The 25,580-nt window shown below is 37.6% G+C and overlaps 1 protein-coding gene across 1 annotated transcript in view; it reads right to left on the bottom strand.

The window, feature by feature from the left end:
• Positions 1–4,890: 4,890 nt before the first annotated feature.
• EFHC2 (EF-hand domain containing 2) overlaps positions 4,891–25,580 on the bottom strand; it is a 78,904-nt gene continuing 58,214 nt past the window's right edge. The window contains exons 10-15 of the mRNA XM_060770230.2: positions 22,860–23,056; positions 20,594–20,727; positions 17,774–17,971; positions 15,539–15,631; positions 9,171–9,276; positions 4,891–5,228 (exon numbers count right to left, since the gene is read on the bottom strand). Coding sequence (XP_060626213.2) covers positions 5,133–5,228; positions 9,171–9,276; positions 15,539–15,631; positions 17,774–17,971; positions 20,594–20,727; positions 22,860–23,056 — 824 coding nt within the window. The 3' untranslated portion in view covers positions 4,891–5,132. The remainder of the gene's footprint in view (positions 5,229–9,170; positions 9,277–15,538; positions 15,632–17,773; positions 17,972–20,593; positions 20,728–22,859; positions 23,057–25,580) is intronic.

Raw genomic sequence — 25,580 nt, 5'->3', positions numbered from 1 at the left:
GTTCTTCATAGTTTGCAACTGCTGTTACCGCTTTCCAGAGTTCCTGTTCAAAAGTCAACAGGTAGCTTTTGGATAATGAGGAATGGAAATGGAAAAAATGACAATGATATCCCAGAAATCATGGGGACACACTGGACCGTGCTGGGCTTGTTGTGGGAATAAGTAGAGGTGCATAAAATTGTATGTGATTTGTGAGGGCGGGGTTACTGATCACCTCTATTATCCCTATCATGTGCACATCCACTAGAGCAGTGGTAGCCAATCTATGGCACACACCCCTTTCACCCATTTGCCCACCCCCCCTTGCTCACTCACCCATTCACTCGCCTGCCTGCTCTCCTCACTCTCTCACTCACCCACCTCTAGCTTGCTCGCTTGCCTGCCCACCGCACTTGCTCGCCCACTTAGCCACCTCCCACTCCCCACACTCACTACCCCTGAGTGCCCAACACCCCTCCCCCCCTAAACTCTAAAAGGTTCATCATCACTGCACAAGAGAAATCCCATAAGACTTAGTGAACCTGCTTCAATGGGTGTCAAATGTATATTGGAACATTTAGAGAATGAAGATGTCACCTTCCAAATATTCATGTATCTGGGGTGTATAAATTCACTTGCTTGATGGAACGGGAAGAAGTGATCTCTTCTCAAAATATACCCTCTGGAGAGCTTTAACAGAAATGGAATTAAACGTAAACTTTGTACATTACATCACACTCTAGTTGGTGGGGGAAAGGGTGACAAAAAATGGTGTTTCTGTGTGGCTTGAAGCAGTTAATCCTGGAGCTGCTAAGAGAGCAGTCACCATGGTAAAGATAAGAATACTCTAAAGGCCAAGAAGACCCGAGGTCAAAAACATGAATCTCAATAGTGGTTTAAAGGATGGCTAATTCCTTAGAATGAAGTTCAGACAAAATGGCAAAGCCAATCAATCAAAACCAGTGTTAAGTAATCTGCAGGATTTGTAGATGGAGTGGATTGAGGAGAGAACCTATGTTGATAAAGCTTTTTTGTGCAAATTAATTTGGAGCAATTGGAAAAGCTCTCAGCTATTTGGGGTGAGTAGCAAATCAAGCATAGCAACATTATGAATGTATTTCTATGAGACAGTTTGTTGGCACAATTACCTTCCTGATTGCTTGGAGAAATGAAGTCATGGCATATTAGAATGTATCTTTTGACATCTGAATTGTGGTGGGCTCCCTCTTGTATGGGAATGATTGAGTGCTCTTTTGCTTGATTTCGTTAATCACCCTCCCAGTTTCAAACAAAAAGAAAATTAATCTCATTCTTGCTATAAAAAGGATGATTAACCTTTAGGCTCTAAAATACTATACAATAAAATAACAAATTAAGTAAGACATTTATATGGCTACACTTCAGTTACAGAGACATGGTACTCTATGAAATGGGATAACAACTGGTAGGAGAGAGAGATTTTGAATGTTTAAAAGCTATTTTTGCTATTTAAATTATGCATTGACAAGGGAGAGGAATTTGATGCTCCAGGTTACCAGGCAAAGTGAAAATGTCACCCACATAATGGTTTTTTTTCTTCACTTCTATCTAATCTCTCTCTCACACACACACACCTACCTGCGGATAAAGTCAGGGTGAAACACAATTACTAGGTCACTATGGTCATGGAGAATATAGGAAATCTCTAAATCAGTCTAAAGCATTGGTTCCAAACCTTTGGTCCTCTGGTTGTTTTGGACTTCAGCTCCCAGAAATCCCAGCCAGTTGTACCACCTGTTAAGAATTGTGAGAGCTAAAGTCCAAAACACCTGGAGGACCAGAGGTTGGGAACCACTGGTCTAAAGCTTTTATTTCATTTTAACTTTTTTTCTGAAATAGTATTTCCCTTTATATTATCAAGACCATCAAGAAAAGAAGGGGGGTCTGAAACCTTCACATATTAAGAGGATTGCTTTCATGGCTATGGCATTCCTTAACTTGAGGGAAAACTTTATTGAGTCATCAACTCTGAAAATAAGTTATTGTCTCTAAATAACACACTCCTCATACTATCAGGCACAGGTAGTTTGTTACCATTACTCAACTAAATCTCCTAATGGGAATTTTATTGTGAGTTGTTTGTTTATGCTATAAATAAACTTCCTTTGTAACGTACAATCTGTTGCTTATGGACATATTAACCACTGCATTTCCATGTCCCTTCACTCTTCTCCTTTAATATGAAAATCACTAAAATCAACATAGGTTTTATGAAGCAGCTCATCCTTACAAAGTAAGAAAATGTGATTATAGTACCTAACAATCAAACATTATCAATTCATTTATTTAATTGAGGGATATGAAATAGTATCATTCAGGCTACTGGGTTGCTGTAAGTTTTTTGGGCTGTATGGCCATATTCCAGAAGCATTCTCTCCTGACGTTTCACCTGCATCTATGGCAGGCATCCTCAGAGGTTGTGACCACCTCTGAGGATGCCTGCCATAGATGCAGGCAAAAGATGCAGGAAAGAATGCTTCTGGAACATGGCCATACAGGCCGGAAAACGTACAGCAACTCAGTGATTCCAACCATGAAAGCCTTCGACAAGACATTCTGGCTACTGGTGTGAATTTCCCTTTCTGTTGCTGTTTTTCCTGTAAGGTTGTAATGCCCTCCACCCAAATAATTGAATTTGGATGCAAGTAAATGCCACTGTTTCTGACATTGAGGTCAAAATATGTAATTCCTCTTACCAGTCACACAATTTATCATGAAGCAGTCAAAAACATAAAGTTTCCCTACATATTTATTACATCTGACATGCCTATTTGCACAAATCTCATCCCTGCATTCTGTTATCAATTTCTTAATAGTACTTTTCATACTATTTAGTGTGTGCATTTTTTTTTCAACTGAGTGTCAGGAAAAATGAAGAAAAGCAGTTTTTCCATCATAACTATAGAACTAGTATGAAAGGAATCTAGAAGCCATCCAATCCATCCATTTATATCAGGGCTGTACACCTTGTGCCTCTCTATAAGTTGTAAGACTCAATTCCAAAGCATCCCTCACCTCTAGTTTTACTAGCCACGATTGATGGGAATTGCAAGCGAGTGTCAGGAAAGAGCAGAATTTGCCAATTCCTGCTTTGCACTGATACAGATGTGCATAAATTATTCATACTATAAATCTGGCTTGCCAAAAAAGCCACTTCTAGGTAGTATACATTACATCATAAAACAATGTAATAAAAACAATATAGGAACGTTCAAAACAGGTTACAATTATGGGAAAATTGAGCTTCAGAAGTATGTTTTCAATATATGTTAGTGCTAAAGCCTGACATAAAAGGAAGATCATCGAACATGAACAGAGCCTCCACAAAGAATGATCACCTCTGTGTCCGTAGGCCACATGGTTATTTTCTGATGTTTCTAGTGGCTTTGGAATTCATCGTGTCATATGTTGACATAATATGGCCCCAGGTTGTATAGAGCTTTATATATTAATATCAACTCAAATCTAGTTTGATAGCAGAGCAGCAGCCAGTGTGGATCTTTTTGTTGATGTGTGCCTTCAAATCATTTCCAACATATGACAACCCTAAAATGATATTATCATGGGATTTCCCTGGCAAAAGATTTGTTGAGTGGATTTGTCTTTGGCTTCCTCTGAAGTTGAGAAAATATGACTTACCCAAAGTTACCCAGTGAGCTTTCATGTCTGAACAGAAGATATTTTAGAACAGATGTAATATATCTCTGATAAAGCATTCCAGTCAATAACCACATGGAGCTTCCAAATCAATCCAAAGCATGTAGATCACATCAATAATAATAATAATAATAATCCTTTATTTGTACCCCGCTACCATCTCCTGAAGGACTCGGTGCGGCTTACTAGAGGCCGAGCCCAAATACAATAGTAAAAACAACAGCAACAACAAACAGCAAAATAATTCAAAAAACAAAGCAATAACATTAACAACACACAATGACGCAATTAAAATCAATGGCAGGGCCAAATGTAAAATTAAAATTAAAAGTGCTGGGCATGACCAGGTGGAGTGTTTGGAGGGGGATGGGCATGCAGATATCATGGATCTCTGATAAAGTGCGTTGGGACATAATGCTAGGAGTTTCAACTGCACTCTCCTCATCCAGGAACAGGTACAGCTGGCATCATAGCCTACAGTGGTAGTAAATTCTTGTCTTCACATTTGCAGTTCTGACATCTGTTGATTTCATTAAAATATTATCTTGAGGAATCTCTAGATTCTCTGGTGATTCTCTATGGTCAGCTTCCTCTCATCATGTTGGAGAACCTAGAGTTTTCTAGACAGAACACCTCTCTAGAAATCCCTAGGTCCTCCAATGCAATTCTCTATGTTCGGCCTCCAGTTTGTTTTTTTTCTGTCCTGTCAGGAGCGACTTGAGTAAAATTGACTATAAAGCCATGTTGAAAGAGCTAGAACTTCCTAGAGATGTGTTCTCTCAAAATTAAAAAATGTTATTTGTTTATTCACTTTTTTTTTACTTTCACTGGAGTCCTGAGCCCTTAACCCCAGATAATGTGCAGGACCAGCTATGGTATTAATTGTGTAATCTATCCAAACCCAAAGGTTGCAAAACTTTTAAGAGTAGAAGTTTCCCAGGAATACCTTCTCTTCCCTAAAACTATCAAAACAGGAGAGGGTGGGTCCTCCCGTCCTCCCCCATTTTAATGCCATTCTTAAAGGCCAGGAGCTTTGTCTAGAGCCTAGACTAACAGCCCCAACATAAGCCTAAGGAAAACAGAAGAGCACCAAGAACTGCACTGTTCCAGGTGGGGAGGGAGTGGAGTTATGTGGCAGAGGCAGAGTTCTTGCTGAATAGTCAGAAAATCCCCAATTAACCAGCATTTACTGCACATATAATAACTGAGAATAGGTGCATTTAAATTATTTTTATTCTTATATTTCACCTACAGTACAATCTATTAAAGGTCAGAAATAATTAAAAAATGTGTATTAATTCTATTTCTACTAGAAAATATAAAATAAAAAGTACATTTCCCCCCACCAAAAAAAATCTACAACTGTGATTCTTTTATTTTGTTTAAAGAAAATGTACAGTGACTTTCCAAAGAAAGTTGCAACATTTATTCCAAAGAGGTCTGATGTGTGGAATATGCTAATCGTTGATGCCAAGCACATCCTCTATTAGTGGTAAATACTTGATTTTTTTCACTGGAAGTGTTGGTGGCTGTCCGCTCCATTCATCTTCATACTGAAAAAATGAATAAGAGGTGAAAATAAATTTAGAACCATATCCCAAAATGGGAAATGATCAGAAACGGCATCAAACATTATGAAATGTCAAGCTGTCTTCATTTCTATTTATATTCCTGCAAAAGGAATCATGAAATGATAGATCAAGGATAACACATTTGTTTTTATCTTTAGCAGACTTTTATTATCAGGACACATAGAATTAAGCATTGGACAGACTTGAGGGGAAAATGGTTCAGCTTTTAATGGCATTCTGTTTTCTGAACTCCTCTGGGTTTGAATTAAAGATATTCCCTCCCTAAACTACAGTTATTAGGGACAAACATATCCAATACACATTTGCTTTCATAATAAATGTTTTAAGTGCATTGTCTCTCAAAATAAACATGTTTTTGAAAATAATGTTGAACCAAACATTTATGAAAACAGTTAAAAACTGGCATATTACTAAGTTTCAATATACACATTATCAGAGGTGATTTTATATTAGTATCCACCAAAATTAAATTCCTTAAGCTTCCCTAATCATCAGCTGCCCAGGGACATGACAATAGGGTTGGTAATCCAATCGGTGAGTCCAAAAGCAGCATTTGACAATCAATGTTATAAAGACAGAGTCTACTGTTCTGCTGTGTAGTATACTGTGATCCTACTGAGAGTTATCAGGAAATGGGGAATTTTTTTATTTTTAAAAAAAAAAACCTATTTAAGCCAGGGCTTTGAAATCTAGGGACATACATGCTTTTTAGTTGGGGAAAAGTATTTGGCAAAGCTGTTAGGGCATCACAATGATGGCAAGATTTATTAAATAAACCTCTGTGGGCTTAGTTAGTAAATGGGAATGCAGACTGATGTTTCTGTGTGTCAAATATAATCATCAAACCCTCCAGAAATACTGCATTTCAAATTACCGCTGAGATGAAGATATAATTGATATTGTTCAAAGATCTCAACAGGGGGATTCAAATCCCATCCCTTCCTTGATATCATCATCTAATTTATTTTCCCAAAGCACCTGGCTTCATTAAAATGTACTCATTGAGATTATATTCAGCAAATGAGACAATTAAAGCAAAAACAAATGAATCACAAAGGAAAACTGAATATATTTTTCACTTTGAATCCAAATGTCATACGGTAGGAAGTATGTTTAAATTTAATTCTTCGTGTAATGTGAGATTACTTCTTTGCTTGATACTTTTCCTAAGGGCTAGCAAATGGTAGCTTTCCACATATATGCTTAGACTGCCTCATTTCTAAATTAAATATATAGGAACATGATTTTTCCCCAGATGTCATTGGTCCTCAATGTTTAATATGAATATGTTAAGATTAGAGGAAGTAAAGCTTTATCCTTGTTTACTGCCAAGCACAGGTTTATGCTTTGCTACAATGAGCGTTTTCACACACATATTCTCTTCTTTGGAGCTTCCTAAAAGGCACAGCAGTTCTAAGATCTCAACTAGCCATAAAATTAAAGCTTATACTGAATACGATACTCCAGAAACATCATGTAGTAAAATCCTGCCTATGGCATGACCCCTGCGTACATGGACCAAGATCCACATTTTTACTCATCCACTTCAGAAAAAATGTTAGGCCCTCCAGCATGACCCTATAGTATTTTGGGGTCAGATGTGCTTCATTTCAATAAAGTTTGTGTATTTCCATGAAGTCCAGGAACATATTCCTCATGGATATGGGGGTCATATTGTATATGAGGAACTATATGGGAGCTGTATGTGGAATAAAAGGGGTTGAATAAGGAATTGACAAGGTTGAAAGCAGCTTGTTTGACATAGCAGAAATAGTAGGCGAGATCTTTGCAGATGTGGTATATTTGGCAGACATTCAGCATAATAAAATACCATGGAGGCTATGGCCATTATACAAGAGATTAAAGAAACAAGGTGCCACTAGCTAGATGAGAGGGTTCTTGTCCACGTGAGTGTGTTCTGAACCATCCAAGAAGGAACTGGTACAAGAGGCATTACTGATGTAGACTAGATAGCTGAGTCCCCCCAGAGTGTTTCTTTCTCCTCTGTCACAGTTGGGGGCACAGGGCACTACTGTAATAGCTAATTCTGCATAACCCTGACTCAGCTATTACAGCTCTGGCCCACACAAGTTATTTGAGACGTAAGCAAGCTGGCAGACTAACACCAATTAAGATATCTGTTTTGGCAGCTAAACCAATTTCTCAAAGAAGAAAGGAAAGAAATGTGGATTGAGTTGCAGAAATCAGGTACAAAGAAGAAGAGGACTCAAAACAAGTAGTGATGTCCTTTAATGATATTTAAAGTCAGCTAATCTACATTACGTATGCCTTCCTGTTATAAGCCGCCCTGAGTCACCTTCGGGCTGATATGGGCGGGATACAAATGTCGTAAATAAATACATAAATAAATAAGACTGGTGATTCATATTATGCTTGTGGTTGAAATAGATGTATAGGTTGAAATATTTCATGTATTTCAGCTTTTATTTATTTATTTATTTATTTCATTTGTATACCGCTATTCTCAGCCCTAAGGCGACGCATAGCGGTTTACAACAATCAAGCAAGAACAAGGCAAACAATCAAGGCAAAAATTCAATGCGGCATCAACAAGATTCTTAAAAACAATTAACACAGAAACAAATTAAACTATTTAAGAGTAATAAACATTCAAGTGGCGTCTCATAACTAGAATCATGATCCAAACTCGTCTGTCGTAGTTCCATTTCCTGAAGTCATTGCACTGCTTATTCAAATGCCTGTTCAAATAGCCAGGTTTTCACTTTTCTCCGGAAAACCATCAAAGAGGGAGCCAATCTAATGTCCGTGGGAAGGGCGTTCCACAGCCGAGGGGCCACCACCGAGAAGGTCCTGTCTCTCGTCCCCGCCAGCCGTGCCTGTGTTGCAGGCGGGATCGAGATCAGGGCCTCCCCGGAAGATCTCAAAGTCCTAGTGGGTTCGTAGGTGGAGATGCGATCGGATAGGTAACTTGGGCCAGAACCGTTTTAAATGAAGCCAGCAATTTTAAGGTTGCACGGGTTATTTTATACTATTTTTAACTCATTGTTTTAATATGAAATATCTGTTTTTAGTTGATGGTTTTATGTTCTATGTATGTTTTCAAAATGATGTGAGCCGCCTTGAGTCCACTCTGGAGAAAGGCAGCATAAAAATCTCCGAAATACATACATAATAAATAGACATATCAGACTATTTTGGGGCTTTCCTCCTGATAAAATCCCGACCCCCACTTTATTTTTATAAGGATCGTAGTCTTCCTTGTTGCACTGGCAATATCTTGGTATATCAAATAAACATAATTTTTTTACTAATATTGTTGCAGTCTGCCTTTAAGTTGTTTCCAATTTATGGTAACCCTGTCACTGGATTTTCTTGCCTTTGCCCTCTTCTGAAGCTGAGAGAGTACAATTGCCTAAGCTGGGTTTACCTGGCTGATTGGGGATTGAAACCTTGGTCTCAAACCACTATAGCATGCTGGCTCTCCTCTTTACTAGTGTATTCACTCTTTATTCTGTGGGCCACTGAATATATTCTACCAGGTTTAGCATCAATGTGAAAGGGCCATATATCACAAAGATAACACTATGGAGAGATTTGCACTTGAGCAAAGGCACCCAATCAGCAAGGATTCTCACTTGTATATATAGGAGCTCCAACACACATGCTAGGGCCTTCTCCCCATTAAACATGGGTGTGTGGCTACCATGGGCATTTCTGGCAGACATATTAATGTGAAAGAGATGGGAAGTCTATTTCTATGTAAAGACCTGATACAACTTTCCAAAGTTCAGATACAACTTTCCAGGACAGCTTTGCAAATGATTTGTATTCACTTCCTATACTCTTAGTTGAATATCTAACTATGGATAGAATTCTTGAGAATGTTCTGCAGGCCCTTTAATTAGAAATATATTTGTTTACCTGTAGAGGAATCAAGATGGTTTGGAAGGTTGGAATTGGATGCAATCTCCAGTTCAGCCCATCAACCAACTTCTTATAATTTACTTGATCTTTGCAACTTTCACACCTAAAAATTCAACAGATATGTAAATATGCTCACTATACAGTTTACATTCAATTATTTTCCTCAAAATATCAATGACTATTTTATATACATGAACTGTTTTTTCAAAACTAAGACAAAAACTGAACATCAATTCAAGTGGCAGATGGGATTTTCTTTCTAAATATAACTAATATCAAACTTTAAATGATAGATATCATAGATGCCACATAATCTCATACAGAAGCAGCATATATATTAAACCTTTCTTCTTATGATGTCTTAATATATGTTAAACAAATTTCTCTTCTTAATACCTTATGTTAACCTTTACCACATGAAACATTGTATCATCAATTATTTACAACTAAATATGTAAAGTAAGTATATCTGCCATTAAGAAACTAAAATGATGCAAAATAAAAGAAAATAAAGCTGATCTAATGTCATTCATTTATTTTGATTTTGTACCAACTTGCTTTAGCTCAGCACTAAGATTACTTGTATTATGCGAATCTAATGCACACCCTAATTTTGGCAAGGTAATTTAGCCAAAAAAGATGAGCATTAGATTCAAGTAAACTGGGTATATACAATGGCATACAATGTGTCATCTCTTATATAAAATATCAAAATCAAGGTTTGCTTTTTCAGGTTTTTTTGTTTTTTGTTGTTTTTTGTTTTTTATTTTTGTTTTTTGCAGAGGGAAAAAATGTTCAGACCATGGATGATGGAATATGTGAATGAAGATTTAGAGGACTGACAATACAGATATGGCAGGAAGGCTACTACTTTTGAAAAGGAATATTTTTACATTAAATTTTGTTGCGGGAGTAAGTCTTACTGCAACCTATTCAAAGGGTGTATGGTGAATTGTGGCTGTCTGAGTGTTAGGCTGCACATCTCATGATTCCTTACCATTAACTATGTTAGCAAGGGCTGGAAGTAGTTGCCATCCAAAAAAAAATATCTGTAGGACCACACATTACTAGCCCTAGGGTCCCTAACTACATTTACATTTAAAATACTCATCTGTGAACATAATGCAGCCGGTTTTACTTTGACACTTTACAAGTACAGTTTAACTAAGTTCCTAAGAACTTTTTGTTAGGCAAGGAATAAATAATTATTGCTGCTAATTCTTCTTTAAAACAGAAAGAAGTATCTGGAAAAATACACACAGATACATATTCACATACAGAGAGAAAAGTCAACACATTCAAATAAAAGCAAAATATGCTAGTGATGCCTGTGCCAAATCAGAACAACGCTAGTTATGTTCCCGCTTTTGCTTGCTGATGGGGTATCTGGAGAATTGCCACAAATGTGCTTTGCATTATTGCATTTATTCTTCTCGTTTGGGATATGCAATCACTTATCGCACAAAAATATTGAAGCAATAAATAGCCAAATTTTTAGAGATTAAATCAAAATCCTGGATAATAATTATTCCCAGTCCTTTACATTTAAATAGCAAACACAGCCAATAAAAGTCAACTGGCATTAAACCTGACTGTGCATGGGTCTTAGGACAAAATGTATTATTTCATGAACTGCTATGGTTCTTCTGAAAGAGATTTTTTTCTACTTTTATTAGCTTTCATCATATAGGAATCTTGTGGGAAAACACTAAATTGCTACACTGTGTTAAAGCCCTGTAGTTTTATTAATAGGTTTTTAGCATGGTCATAGTATTTGGCTAGCTTAAAAAACACTGACTGAAAAAGTCAGCGCTTGCAGAGTTTTCTTCTGTCAGTCTATTTCTGGTCTCCATTGGCTAGAGATTATACACTTTCTATTTTTCAGTTATGGTCCCAATATTAGGGAATAAATCAGTCCAAGCACTTTGGCTACCTGGACCTTGGAAACAGACTTTATTATACAAAATAAATAAAAATAGATCTACACTATTTATGTTACTGGGTTTTGTATAAGAGGCAAAGTTGGTTTACTCAATAGAAATTATTCTCATTAATAAATCAGAGGAGGTACATATGCATTAAGGAATACAGAAGATTATGCTTTTTATCCTATGATTGTCTCCTGCGTGTGTTTTTAAACAATCACTCTTATTAGGCAGCATCAAGGATCAATGAAGCAGACTTCAGATGCTCCTATATGCCTAGTGCAGAAAAGCATGGATAAGAATAGAATAATCCCCTCTTTATTCTTCCTCCACCTACAGTTTTCAATTCCACTATCTACATCCTTCCCCTTAGGCTTAAATCTAAAAAGAATACAACTGGGAAAGGGGAGAATGATAAAATGTGAAACAAGGGAACAAATCTGTAATGCTCTTCTTCAACCTGATAGCATGGCTGTTACGTAAAAGCTAAGGACGAACAAAGTTCAATGATGGTGCCTTCTTAAGAATAGTGATGTTGGGTCTGATTTCCTTCCTTCCATTCCCATTCCCAATGTATATTTGCATGTGTGAACGTGTCTTCAAGACACCTGCCCACTTTTGGTGACTCCATGAATTTCAGAGGGTTTCCTTATGCAAGGAAGAGTAACTTTGTCATTTCCTTTCCTCTGAAATGTAGCCTACGGCATTTAGTAGTCATTAATCCCCCATCCAAGTACTAAGTGCCTTTAGGGCAGTAGTTCCCAGCCTTTGGTTCTCCAGTTGTTTTGTACTTCAGCTCCCACAGTTCCTAACAACTGGTAAGTCAGTTGGGATTTCTGGAAGTTGAAGTCCAAAACAACTGGAGGACCAAAGATTGGGAGCCACTGCTTTTGAATATTTAGGCCTTCTGCATGTTTACTCAAATGTGAATTCTACTTCATTCAATATTCTGCTGCTGTGCTTCCCAAAAAAGGTGGCCACTAGGAGAATCAAAAGTGTTTGATAGACAATGGCTAGGATCCTATACAGGTGCATAGTTCCATACATGAACTTCTCCTTTCTTCCAGTGCTGCCAACTGTCATGCCCTGGGAAGGGCTCCCACCACTGCCATTTTTCAGCAGGGAGCTGGTTCATATGATTGGTCTTTGGTCTTTGAAATTGCCTGTGTTTTGAAAAGCTCACTAATGTCTCTTGTTCAGGTAGCACTGTCTTCTGAGAAGCAGCTGGTCCCAGTTCAATGAAGGGAAGAGGAAGGTGAGCTCTCAAATAGAGTTTTCCTTCCCCTGTAAGCACAGACCAACCAATCCAAAAAAGGACTCATGTATAAGTCACTAACAGAATGCCAGCCAAAGAGATTTTTAACACTGGCATACTGTATTCCTTAAAGTCAGCTCTAGAAAGCAATCTAGCAACTGTATTCCTAACTGCAGTTTTTGACCATTCTTCCAAGGAATCCTCATGTATGACAAATCACTGTTGTCTAGTCTGGAAACGACTGGAGCACAGATATATATTGTTAGACTTCCTCTATGCAAAAAGGTTGCCAGTGCCACTCTTAGCTTATGAAAGGTGCTTGTGAGCTATAGTGGGACATCTCTGATCCTAATCCTTTTTGGAGAGAGCTACACCATCAAGACGACACTGGACCTCTTTTATTGATTTCTTTTCAAAATTCAAGTTCTGTTTTGCTGTGCTGAAGAAAGAGTACACATTCACTCCACTCTATAAAAACAGCACTGTGTAATTCAGGAAATAAATGGGATCATGTTTCAAATCTGGTTTTAAAGAATATTCGAATAACTGTAACAAAACCCTGAAGGAGACTATGCATACCCCTTATCTTAATTACTAACAAATAACAATGGCTAATTCAATTAATATACCCTTTTCAGAGAAGCAAATAATTATTTTGTACTTTGTAATATAAAGTCCTGTAGCATCTTTTCAGATTAACCCCCTGATTCATAAAGCACTGGACACAATTCAAAGAAAAGCAGGACTCTGGCTTAACTTCAACATTACTGAGACAATTCAGGGACATCTAAACTCCCACTTTATGTAATAAAATGTATGATCAGTTTGTACATCCAATCTGGTCTCATCATGTTCCTCTACAGTTCAAAGAAAGCAAGGCCCCATTTTAAATACTCAAAACATTTATCACTGAGTAATAATACATAACTCTCTTATCTCATTGCATCTGTTTTATTACTATTTATAACAGAAGTAGTACAGAGAATTCTTCACTTCACTCCCACATTCTAGCTTTCCCAAAACACCTTTTGGCAGTTCAGGTTAGTGGTAGTTCTAAAAATGAATTATTTTACTCCCTTTGACTAATACTTATGACCAGGTGTCGAAAATGATGAATGTGCAAATTACAACCGCCATCCATTTGCCTACCGCAGGGAACTCCCTGAAATGTAGGGGTTTGGGGGTTTTTGTTTTTCTTTTTTAATCTATTTTTATGGGGAAAGAAGATACTTGACTAATCAGATCTTATTTTCATTAGGAATTTCAAATAAAGAAAAGATTTATCATGCTGCCATACAAAAATATTCTAAAGACTAAAAAACGGGATCTTTAATTTCAAGACTATTAACTTTCTACAATTCAGGACTTCCACTATGTTGTACCAAAGTCTTAGTCCTCAGCAAAAAAAAAAAAAAGCAAACAAAAACTAGGTAGTGGTTATTAGGGCAGGAGGAAATCAGGTATGGAAGAAGGCCCTCTACTCTTGGGTTTGAGGCTATGATTCTCAGATACCCTCAACGAGACTCATGGTCTGGCAACATGGGTGGGCTGGAAGCCAAGAATTGTTTTGGCCCCTTTCATTGGGCCCTTTACTCAGAAGGCTCCACTCCCATTTGTTAAAATACAGTTACAGTAAAAAAAAAAAAAAAAAGCCAGTGTCAAAAACACAGTACTTCTATTTTACATTTTTTTTCCTTCCCCAAACCACTTTTCATATTCATTTTAATGCTACTCCAGAGCTATTCGAAGTAGTGGTCTATGGGGCTATTGGCAGCTAGTTCACAGCAGGCTTCCAATAAACTATGTCAATACAGAAATAATATGGCCACAAGTATGATACTGCTCCCTGACACTTTGGAAGAAATATCTGACAGTTTTAATCACACCAGAGAGTTTGGGAATCAAGGATTTAACCCTAGTTATGTGCCTCCAGTAACATAAGTTTAAAGGACAACTTTTATATTCTGGTTTTGTAAGCAGGTTGCTCAATAAAACAATATATAGTCACCAGAACACTTGACACCTGCACTGTATCATTTCAACAGACAACATGTCAGATCCACCAGTGCCTCTTTTGAACTAAATGCTTTCAGAGTCAGAATGTTTCACATTCTGGTATTGAATATTTTTTCTTTCTTTTGATATTCCATATGTCATTTATATAGCACCAGTACTGAAACTGTTGCCTGAACAGCACATTTTAGAAATAATATTCCTGTCTCTTTCAAGATGTCTAATACATTAAATCAGAGTGCAATGAAACATTAAGAAGCAACATAGCAAACCTGTTTGTGATCAAAACAAAGTTAAACTAGCAGGAATACGGAAGAAAATCAATGGCAAGAAAAAATACAATAATACACATGACTATGAAAGCTGCTGAATTCTTTGCATTTTGTACACTTCAGAATGAAAGTGGATAATAGTTTTCTGCCTCAGACAATTAAAGGTGACTTGAAAGAAGGATTGCTGTTTACAGAACATATACCAAGCACCAATAAAGGTTAAAAGCTGTGGAAGGGAGTGGGGAATAGATTGTTTTGTATCTGTCAAAAGCTTCTCAGTTAGAAGGAAGGAGGGTTTCTCTCATATATCCTTGACTCTGCACAAATATCCTGAATGAGCACTGGATAAAACATATTTATTGGTTGTCCCAGTCCACCAATTCAAAAGAACTCAATATGAAGGTAGACAGAAGATACTGAGCTATTTTCAGGACATCTAAGCCAGAGCAATGAACATAGGCTCTATTACTATGGAAATGTTATCACATTCTAAGGGCCATTTCAACTTGACCTGCTTTGAATGCAATATTCCTGCTTCTTGGCAGGGGGTTGGACTGGATGGCCCATGAGGTCTCTTCCAACTCAATGATTCTATGACTCTGCTCCCATCACTGTTGAACTGGTTTCTGCCAATGAATGGAAGGCAAAAGGGAGAACCGTGTCAAGAGGAAGGCATGTCAAGCCAACCCTGACCGGGACTACTTCCTACCTGGAAATCGATGTCCTCACTGTGGAAGAACATGAGGATCAAGAATAGGTCTCTACAGTTACCCACCACCGAGACACTACATTTGGAAGACAAAGCCGATTATCACTGCTCTAATGGGAATGGAGCGCTGGGCCGACAAAAGGCTCCCCACCCCTGATTTACATAAACTTTAATGACGGAATAAGACTCACGCAGCCAGTAGCGCTCGTAGAAGATCATCTGGTATTGGGAGCCTGAAAGACTTGAAAACAGTCCTGCACTTGTCACTGGCCAGCAGTCCACATCTACACAAAGGGAAATGGTATTTTTAAATATTCCTGTTTCAAATACAGAAAAAAACTCACACCATGTAAATTAAGAGATTAGATATGCATTAAAAATGTAGACTGAAAAATATTTTTAAAACTGCAACAAAAAACGTATTAACACTTATTAAAAACATGGTTCAACAAATGCTAATTCTCTTCACAAGAACCCTATGGAGAACTTCCCAAAAAAGATTCAGACTTGGAGAAGGTATTTAAAAAATACAAGTTTCCATAATTATCCCCCATCCAAAATGCATGGGTCCAGAAATGTTTGGGATTTTGCATTTTCCTTTTCATTTTGGAATACTTGTATTTGCATACATGTACAAAATGTGATGTCTTGGAGATGGGACCCTAGTCAAATACAAAATTCATTTATGTTTCATACACACCTTATATACTGTACATAGTCAAGGTGATTTTATATATTATTTTTACTACGTAATTGTGTGTATGAAACCAAGCTTGTTTACACTTAATTATCAGAAAGCAAAGCTGTCACTCTCTTATCCATCCATGTAGACAATTCTGGAGTACTTCAGAATTCTGGATAAGGGATACTCAATCAGTACAGCTCCAAGAATATCCAAACCAGCATGGCAGCTGTTAAAAAGGTTGGGCAAGAGGGGAGCAAAATCAGCTTTCCGCTTCCTCTGATAAAATGGTCAGCAGACAAGAGGAAGAAAGAAATCTCTAGGCACAAGACTGTTCTGACCACCCTGTCTTACCCAAATGGCAGCTCCAGAAACATCCCTGCCCCTCCTGCTTGCTCGCAAACTCTCCCTCCAAGAGCCTAACACATATGTAATACTGGTGACAGACTGATTAATATTTTTCTTTCCTTTCAACCTGCAGCGTTATACTGACTAAATCATTTCAGCCTACAACATGTTAGCAGTATTTTTAAAAATGTTTCCCTGTGGTAATTGGATCCAGACCACAACAGAGTCGCTGGATATTTAGCACAGTAAAAAATTAATAAAAATCTTAAAGCATGCCAGAAAAAGAAGGGAGGCAAAACACTGTCATCCACTTCTTTCCAGATCACTTGGAGACAAATGGCATCTTTCCTTTGTGTTCACTTCAACATAAAGAAAGCACACAACTCTTGAGTTATTGAAAGCAGAACATCACCAATCCATCATACCAGAAGTTCAAATCACAGTTGTATCATATAAGAGTAGTCATGTATAGACAGCCAGCAGTTCACACTGACCAACATGAAGTCATTTGCATTCAACTTCTACAGACAATTTAAATCAGACCAATGTAAATTCTGTAAAGTGCTTCTGAAAAACTTTGAACTCTGGGAGACAGAACTAAATAAAGCCTTGAGTAAGAGCATTTAAAGGCACAAACTGGAGGCCTCAAAATAAGAATTTTCCTTTCCTGAAACTAAATTACTTATCTTCAAATAAGTTTTTCTGAAATTCAAAAACTCATGTGGAGCAAATCAGTATGGGAAAGTACACATACTGTTGACATTCTCACTATGGTCTTCTGATTTAATTGCCTTCTTAACTGTTTCCAATTGAAATCAAAATGTCAGTTCACTTAAACTGATGGGATCAAAGCTTGATTTTATAGCTTGTAGCTGCTCACACACAAGGCCAAAAAACAACACCAGGCAGTTTTCCTGCCATTTCCCAAGGAACAAGGAAGTATTCCTTCTAACAACAGATTCAAGTGCTGAGTACTTGGGAATTAAAGCATAAACAAGGCTATTATGAAACATGAAGAAAGTATCAGTGTTTCAGGGAGAACACTTGAGTTCTGCATAAGTACTTCATTAAACAAATGAAAGAAAGAAAACATAAGACAAAAGAAATTGAGAAATCAATCTGAAAAGAATTGGGCATGCACAGTAGTTAAAAATAGTTACATGTTGGAAAAGAAAAATAAGGCACAACAAAGGGAAAGTATGAAATGTGCTCTTGCAAGGAATGGTTAACCGGAATGCTCAGCATTCCTTTTAAGAGAAAGGATATAACACCCATTTGTAGAAATACTATAGCCTATTATAAAGTTAGGCAAAGAGTTTCATATTTTCTGGTTTCCTAGAGAAAGGTTACTATCGCATCATCCATGCAGACTTCTGACAGAAGAAGAAATCCTTACTTCTCTCGGTCGTTGTATGCCAAATGGGCAAAAAGCTGAGCAAAGTTCTCATAGTTATTTTTCTTCAGTAGTTCCTGGGACACAGCTAGGAGATATGTGACATCCATCTCATTCTCATCACGTACACTGTAGTATCGCCCAAGAGTCATAATCTCATGTTCTGATAATTTTCCATCTGAGATACTCAGAATCAAATTTCTGAGAAAAGAAGGAAATGAAATTAAAATAAAATTAACTTGTATGTCCAGGGGCACCTCTGGGATATCAGAATGCAAGAACTCCTTGAACATGTTTAGTTTTGTTATACATCAAAATGTCAGCTTTGCATGCTAATTTGGCATAGAAATGAGTTCTATTTTAAGGTATATTTAATTCTAGCCAAGAGTAATGTTTTCAAAGGAGACAGCAGAAAATGTCTATGCTGTTTGCATCACTATGGAACTTAAAATGAGACACTAAAGCTACAAATTCTTTCTGATGAAGGTTCTAAACTGCCATGCATTTCTCAAAGGGCCAGACACAATAAAATGCCATTCAGGTAATTAGGAATTACCTCAAACTCTTTGCTCCCAAATGTGGTACGAATACAAGCAATTTTTTCCTCTCCCTATCCTCTTGCAGCTCATCATTTTGGGAGGGGGGGGGGGGAACTTATTTGGCATTAACCGGTATTTTTGGACAGTGAAATGACGCTGATAGTCCCCTTCCCTTGCTGAATCCTGTGGTAGCTAATGCTGTTATATTCTGTTTTTACAATACTGCATAAGTCACTCTCTAACAGCTGAAATCATGGATCTAGAGTCTATTTCTAGACTACCGAAGCCTACAGTGTCGAGATACTGGTCTTTGTGTAATCAAGAAAGCAAAATCTTTGACACACAAGATTCATGAACTTTAAATTAAGATATTTTAACTTCTGCATGAAGCACATATCCAAGAGACAAGTAAAATTAACAAAACTTGATTTGTTTGTATGATCTAACTATACTATTCATTTATAACCAGCAAGTCTTATTCTGAATTCCACAGTATAGTGAACTGGAAAAATACCATTGCACTAATATGTCAGTTTTTGTGCTTGTTTTATATACTCAACAAGAATAAATGGATAGATACGTTTGATAAGCTCTATGAAGAAAACAGCCTAATTATTTCTTATAGCATGGAAACAAGGCTTTTAGCTCATCAAGCAAAGAAAGAATGCTTGAGGCTTTGTGCTACACAATAAGTTAAATTTAGACTCCTCTGACAGTTCATTTACTAATTTTGAGGTTCTGCACATTTTGACATAATAAATTTGATTACTTTTCTACAATGTACCAAATGGTTTTGCAGTAAGAGCAACGAGTAAATAGTAAAAGTTATTTTCAGCTTCAAGAGAGAAAGTCTGAAACAAACAGTATTAACTTTTTAAAAAAGCATCCTTAACCCTATAAAAGTGTACTTAATAGTTAGTTCCACTTGCTTATCAACATGTATTCCTTTGCCAGATAGATTTTTCATTGATTTCCCACCAATTTTTTTTGGAATAGGATGAGATATAACTTAGAATATGTGTTTCATCACTAGAACAAAATGTCAAACATTCCATGATGTTATAATGCGTATGGATTCTGCCGGTAAGCAGTAGACTGCATATACACTACACACACACACACACACACACTCACTTGTGTATATATATCAACCTCATGTATAAGTTAAGGGAAAGTTATGGGGTGAAAATTAAATATTTTGATATGACCCATGAATAAGTCAAGGGTCATTCAATAGAGAAGGGATCATACTAGCACTGCCCTGGGACAAGCTGACCTAGCCTCCACTGCCATTTTCCACAGAGACATTCAAAAAGACCAGAAATCGTGCAGCATCAATAAGAGTGGAGGTGGTCAGTGCTTCTTTCAGGGTCTCCTGGGACAGGCTAAGCTCTTGCTTTCCACCAATTTACTGAGAAAAGGGAATTGATCCTGTTTTAATAAGAGTTAAGGTACAGTACTTGCATTTTTTCGTGTCAGGAGCAACTTGAGAAACTGCAAGTCACTTCTAGTGTGAGATAATTAGCCATCTGCAAGGCCGCTGCTCAGGGGACGCCCGGATGTTTTGATATTTTGCCATTCTTCTGGGAGGCTTCTCTCATGTCCCCATATGGGGAGCTGGAGCTGATAGGGAGCTCATTCATGCTTTCCCCAGATTCAAATCTACAACCTGTCAGTCTTCAGTCCTGCCAGCACAAGGGTTTAAACCCATTGCGCCACCGGGAGCTCCTAGTATTTACACTGAACTTTACTCAACCCAGTTTTTTGGGTCAATTTTTGATTGACATGTCTAGACTTATTGACGTTTCTAGAGTATATATAGTAAGAACCTAGGCTGAATTCACCATTTCCTGGCTTTTAAAGGATCTCATGCTAAAAATGATCTCTGCCTAATCTAAATCTGTAAAGAGTTGCTGCAAGTCAGACCTGATTACATGGGACCAAATAAACCAATATGACCTGATGTTTTGATTAAATCATGTTTTAATTAATCCATTTTGCTACCTATACATTGCCAAGATAATGGCAAAATTCTACCCAAGGCGGCAAAAAGATACTAATAATCCAGAACAAAACCCTGTGAATATTCTGTAGGTACCTCTACCAAACTATATTAATAAACCTTGTTTGTATTCCAAGTGGTCAGAGACAGCACTTACCTACATTTTAGGGGATTTTTCTCACCTTCTTTGCTTTAATAGGATCTCAAAGAAGAAATCCTTAAACTTAGGCTTTAATTTAGTAATAGTAAAACTATTTTCCTACTAGGCTTTCATAATCTCACCTGAATTCATCATAATCAATAACAGTAGTGTGTTGAGGATCAGCAGCTGCAAAAATTTGCTTAATCTCTCTTGATCGAGGTTCTCCTATCACTTTAAGTTTGTTCAAGATTATGTTGATATTGGCCATAGCAAACTGGAAAAAGAGCAACGTATTGTATATTTAATACACACAAAATACTGTTAAGCTAATGTAAAGTAATATGAAGACATAAAACACTGATTTTTTTCACTTCTAATGAATAGTGTGTGTGTATGTGTGTGCATACACACACACACACACAAATATACAGATATATACAGAATATATATATATATATATATATATATATATATATATAAAAATCTCTTCTTAATGAATGGACTTTAGAAAAGGCCAACACTGTATCCAAAAATAACTCTAATAGAGTCTTTCCAGATATATGCCAAATTCAAGAGAGTATCAATGTTGCAGTGTCTGAATATTACACCTACACGTTCATTAAAATATGCCCTCTTACCCCATGAAAGAAGAAGCTTACATCCTTGTAATCTCTGCTTCCCTCCCACCCCCACCAATTCCTGGGAAAATATTGTATTGGTACAAGATATTATTTGCTGATTTTCATTCCTCATTAAGAAGATAATGTGGGAACATGGTAATATGCTACCACTATGCATTTTGTCCTTTTCTTGTGAGGAATGAAACAGACTGAAAGCCAAAGCTAATGTAAATGTGTTCAGAAATGATGAAAAAAATTGTCAAAATTCTAGAAACTAACTCCTACAAAAATAGTTGAAAAAGTCTGACATGTTTAGCCTACAGAAGGGAAGACTGAGAAGTGACATAATAGCTATCTTTAAATATTTGAAGATGCAAAGCATAGAAGACGAAGCAACCTTGTTTTCTGCTGCTCCAATAAACAGGACCCAAACAAATGGATTCAAAATAGTTAATTTGTGAAAAGAAGATTCCGAATAAAAATTAGGAGGACCTTCCTAATGGTAAAAACAATTGGGCAGTGGAGAAGATTGTGGAAAAGGTGATGTGCTGTTGGATTTTTAAATATAGATGGTATTGCCATCTCTCATGGGTGCTTTGAAGACACTTTCCTGCACTGAAAAGGAATTGGACTAGATGGCCCTTTCGATCCCTTCAAACTCTAAGATTCTATTAATACAAATATAACTTGAGTGCAAAAGTATTTTCACAACTCAGTGAAGACATTAAAGGGAGGACACATTGCACTTGGTGAATGAATAACTAAATGGTTCAGTCCCATTTCTCTCTTTCTTGTCCAATGGAGCCAAGTTTGGACAGCAAGTATAACCTAATCACATGACACCAAAATCATGAAATGACTTTATCAGTTCCTTTGTTCACACAGAGAACTTCAATGGTTTTCCTACAGTGAGTGAGGTAAGTATAAAACCATAATCTCTATGCTAATAGTGAACTTTTCTGAGTGGTGAAGGCATCACCCAGTCACTATGTGTCTACCCTGCACTTTCTGTACCAAGAGGATTGTATGAACCAGCTCCAAAGCTGCACCAACCCTCGACACAACCCTCAGTGAGGTTGAACAGGATCTCACTGGCAAAATTTCATTTACACTTGTACAAATTGGCAAATTCTAATCTCAGATCTTGATCTGAAAGCTCTGGAGAAAATGAATCACCAAGTTAAAAACATATTTCAATCCAGTTACGTATTTCTGCAGAATATGCTTTATAGTTACAGTTAACATGAAATTTACAAAACGTGCAATGCCCCCAACACCATTTCAGCAGCCTATTTATATCTTCTCTTTGTTTCATTGTTATTTATCCCATGGGCACAAGAACTGCTATGGAAAGAAGGAATCATAACAATTATCAAATGTTCTTATAGATTTTTGTTTGGTTAGCTTCCGAGCTCTTATCTTTTGCATGGGAAAACTAACTGGTACAGCATAGACTGTATGAGCAATTTCTTTATCCCCGTTGCTGCTTTATTCCTTTCCAAAAACAAAGGCTGGATTAGATCATGACAAAAGTCAATCTGTATGCCTGAATTATCAGGCAACAAGTACACTCCATGACATTTACCAAGCAAGCTATTGTGTGTACATTGTGTGTGCAAGATGCTGAGGGCACTGACATTTTTTTCATTATACTGTTTTCAAATCAAACACTGATGAATCTGTGTTGATCCTGGTTAGAACAAAAGCTTTTCAGACTCACTATTATTTAAGCAAGATAATGGCATATGCCTTAAATGCCAAATAAGGACTGGAAAACACAGCTTGCCTCATTTGCATGCTTTTCCATGTAGTTGAAAGCATACTCGTCAGCATCCACCAGAAGAAAGACGTGGTCATGGAAACACACTTTGGCTCCGACATACAGATCCACAGCTGTGTAGTATTCAGGCAATTCACTCTTATAGATCTCCTGCCCAGGCTTCTTAATCTTACCTCTTTCCAGGAATTTCCCACCAATTACCCCTATAATAAGAAAAACATTAATAACTTTGTGCATTTCAGAAAGAAACTAACAAGGCTTAGTTCCAAATTAGTCATTACACTCAAAATTACTATCTCTACAATGAATTGCCCATGACTGACTGCATAACAATTATTTCCATCAGGAATTTTCTTCTTTCTTCAGATTTGGAGATGTAATCATTTAATGTCAATCAAATATGTTTATTTGTGTATTTTTTCAATCCAAACAGTATTACTGGAAACAGTGACTTTGTCCAGGACAGTGCCTAAATTGTATTCCAGCTTCCATAATTACATTCTATATACCCAAGACTGTAATTCGTATCCACACATTAAAAACTTGTTATTCCTAAAGGTGCTACCACATTTCTCTTTTTCCCCTTCCCTTTTTTCTCTCCCTCTAGGGAGAAACTGAATAGATCAGGGTGAACTGGATTCACAGAAATTAATGATCCTTTAGCAGTAGTAGTAGAACTAGTAGCAGTAGTAGTATTTGCATCTCTCTTTTTCTCTCTAAAAAAGATACTCAAAGTGGCTTACAGTAAAACCTAAAAATATACAAACATTAAAACAGAATTAAATATTTAGAGGGAAAACTCTTAAAACCAATTAAAGCTTATTCATATAAAAACTGCAGCACCTCCTGACCTATCTTAAAAACTTCCTTTTTTAAAAGCCTGCCTAAATAAAGAAGATTTAGCCTGCCATGGGATGGACAAGAGGGAGGGGGCCATTCTGGCTTCCCTGACAACAAATTCTGGAGTTGAGGGGCAGCCACCAAGAAGGCCCACTCTCTTGTTCCCAGTAACTCTGGTGAAATTGAGAGAAGGACTTCTGAGGGTCTCGGAGTCTGGTTTGTACAAGGAAATGCGAGCAGCCAAACAGCCTGGACCCAACCCATATATGCATTAAAGGTAATAACCAGAACTTTGAATTGTGCCCAGAAACAAACTGGTAGCCAGTGCAGCTGATGCAACAGGTGGGTTGTCTGATCCCTGTAGCCAACCCAATTTAGCAACCTGGCTGCAGCTCTTTGGGCCAGCAGAAGTTGTCTAACAGTCTTTGGTGGTAGCCCCACATAGAGTTTGTTACAATAATCCAAACAGGATGTAACTAGGCCTGAACCACTGTGGTAATATCTGGCATCTCAAGGTACAGGCATATTTGGCACACAATGTGCAAAGGCAAATCTGGCCACAACAGACTCAATGCTGAGTCCAGGAGGACCTCTAAAGTGCATATCTGCATCTTCAGGGGGAGTGTAACCACATCCAGTACAGGGTGAATCACTGTTCCCTGAGCTGCTTTCCGACTGACCAGAAGCACTACTGTCTTGTCTGGATTAACTTTCAATTTGTCGGCAGTTACCCAGTCCATTACTGATGAAAGACACTGGTTTAGGGTCAGAACAGCTTCCTTGGTTTAGTTGGAAAGGAGGAATAGAATTGGGTGCTATCTGAATCTACCAGTAGACGGCACTGCACTCCAAAACTCCGAATGACCTCTCCCAGCTTTCATGTATATGTTGAACCCCATGGGGGACAAAATGAACCCTAAAGGATTCCACAGGCCAGTGGCTAAGTCCTCTAGAACCATCTTCTGGGTGTGACCCTCCAAGAAACAATGGAGGCACTGGTACAAGAGAACCAACAGGAACATACTCCCTCTGTCCAGTTCTCTGTGTAGGTCATCCACCAAGGCAACCAAGATTGTCTCTGTTCCATAACCATGCCTGAAACCTGATTGAAATGGATCTAGATAGATTATTAGCTTGGTCTGAAAGAAGGAACACTTCTCACCCCTTCTCCAGCAATCTCTACCTCTCAAAAAGCCTCTCTGAAGAGGTTCTTTCAAAATGACATGGGGAAAAATGAGGAAGGCAGCTGAGTAGAGGCTAACTTCTCCCACCAATATCAATGGCTTCAGTCCTAAATTAACTTAGAGGAAGTCATAGGAAGAAGGAGAGCAAGGGATACTTTTCTTCCATTAACTTTCTTAACTGATCTTAGAATTTAAGTTCAGTGTTATTCAGGATTCCCTTCAATATGGCTTGAGCAATGTACATGGCTGAGAAGCAAATTGTGGGACTACCATAATGATCATAATACAATGCAACCAGACTAAAGCATTATATCAGACTCACAACTCTTGACGTGACAAATCTTTATAAAACTTTCCATAACAGATAAAAATGCAAGGAATTGAAATCATACTGTGTATACACATGCAAAAGTTACAATTTAGTCAAAAATTGACCCAAAAAAAGCTAAGTCAAATTGTCCACAGGTCAACAGACAGTACCGTGCCTTAACTGTTATGAAAACAGGAACAATCCCCTTTCCTGAACAGAGTGGCAAAAGATGAGGACTTAGTTCATCCTGGGAGAACTCAAAAGAAGCACTGACAGACACACACTGCTGTCTTCCTTTGCAATGCTGCTTCTGACCTTTCTGAAAGGTGGGGAAATTGTGTTAACAGCCAGGGGCATATGATCCCTTGAGGTGGCACTAGTGCTTTCCCCTTT

The sequence above is a fragment of the Anolis sagrei genome, chromosome 3 (assembly GCF_037176765.1).
Source record: "Anolis sagrei isolate rAnoSag1 chromosome 3, rAnoSag1.mat, whole genome shotgun sequence".
Lineage (NCBI taxonomy): Eukaryota > Metazoa > Chordata > Lepidosauria > Squamata > Dactyloidae > Anolis > Anolis sagrei.
The sequence above is the reverse complement of the archived record's forward strand: the minus strand, read 5'-3'. Positions and strand labels throughout refer to the sequence as shown.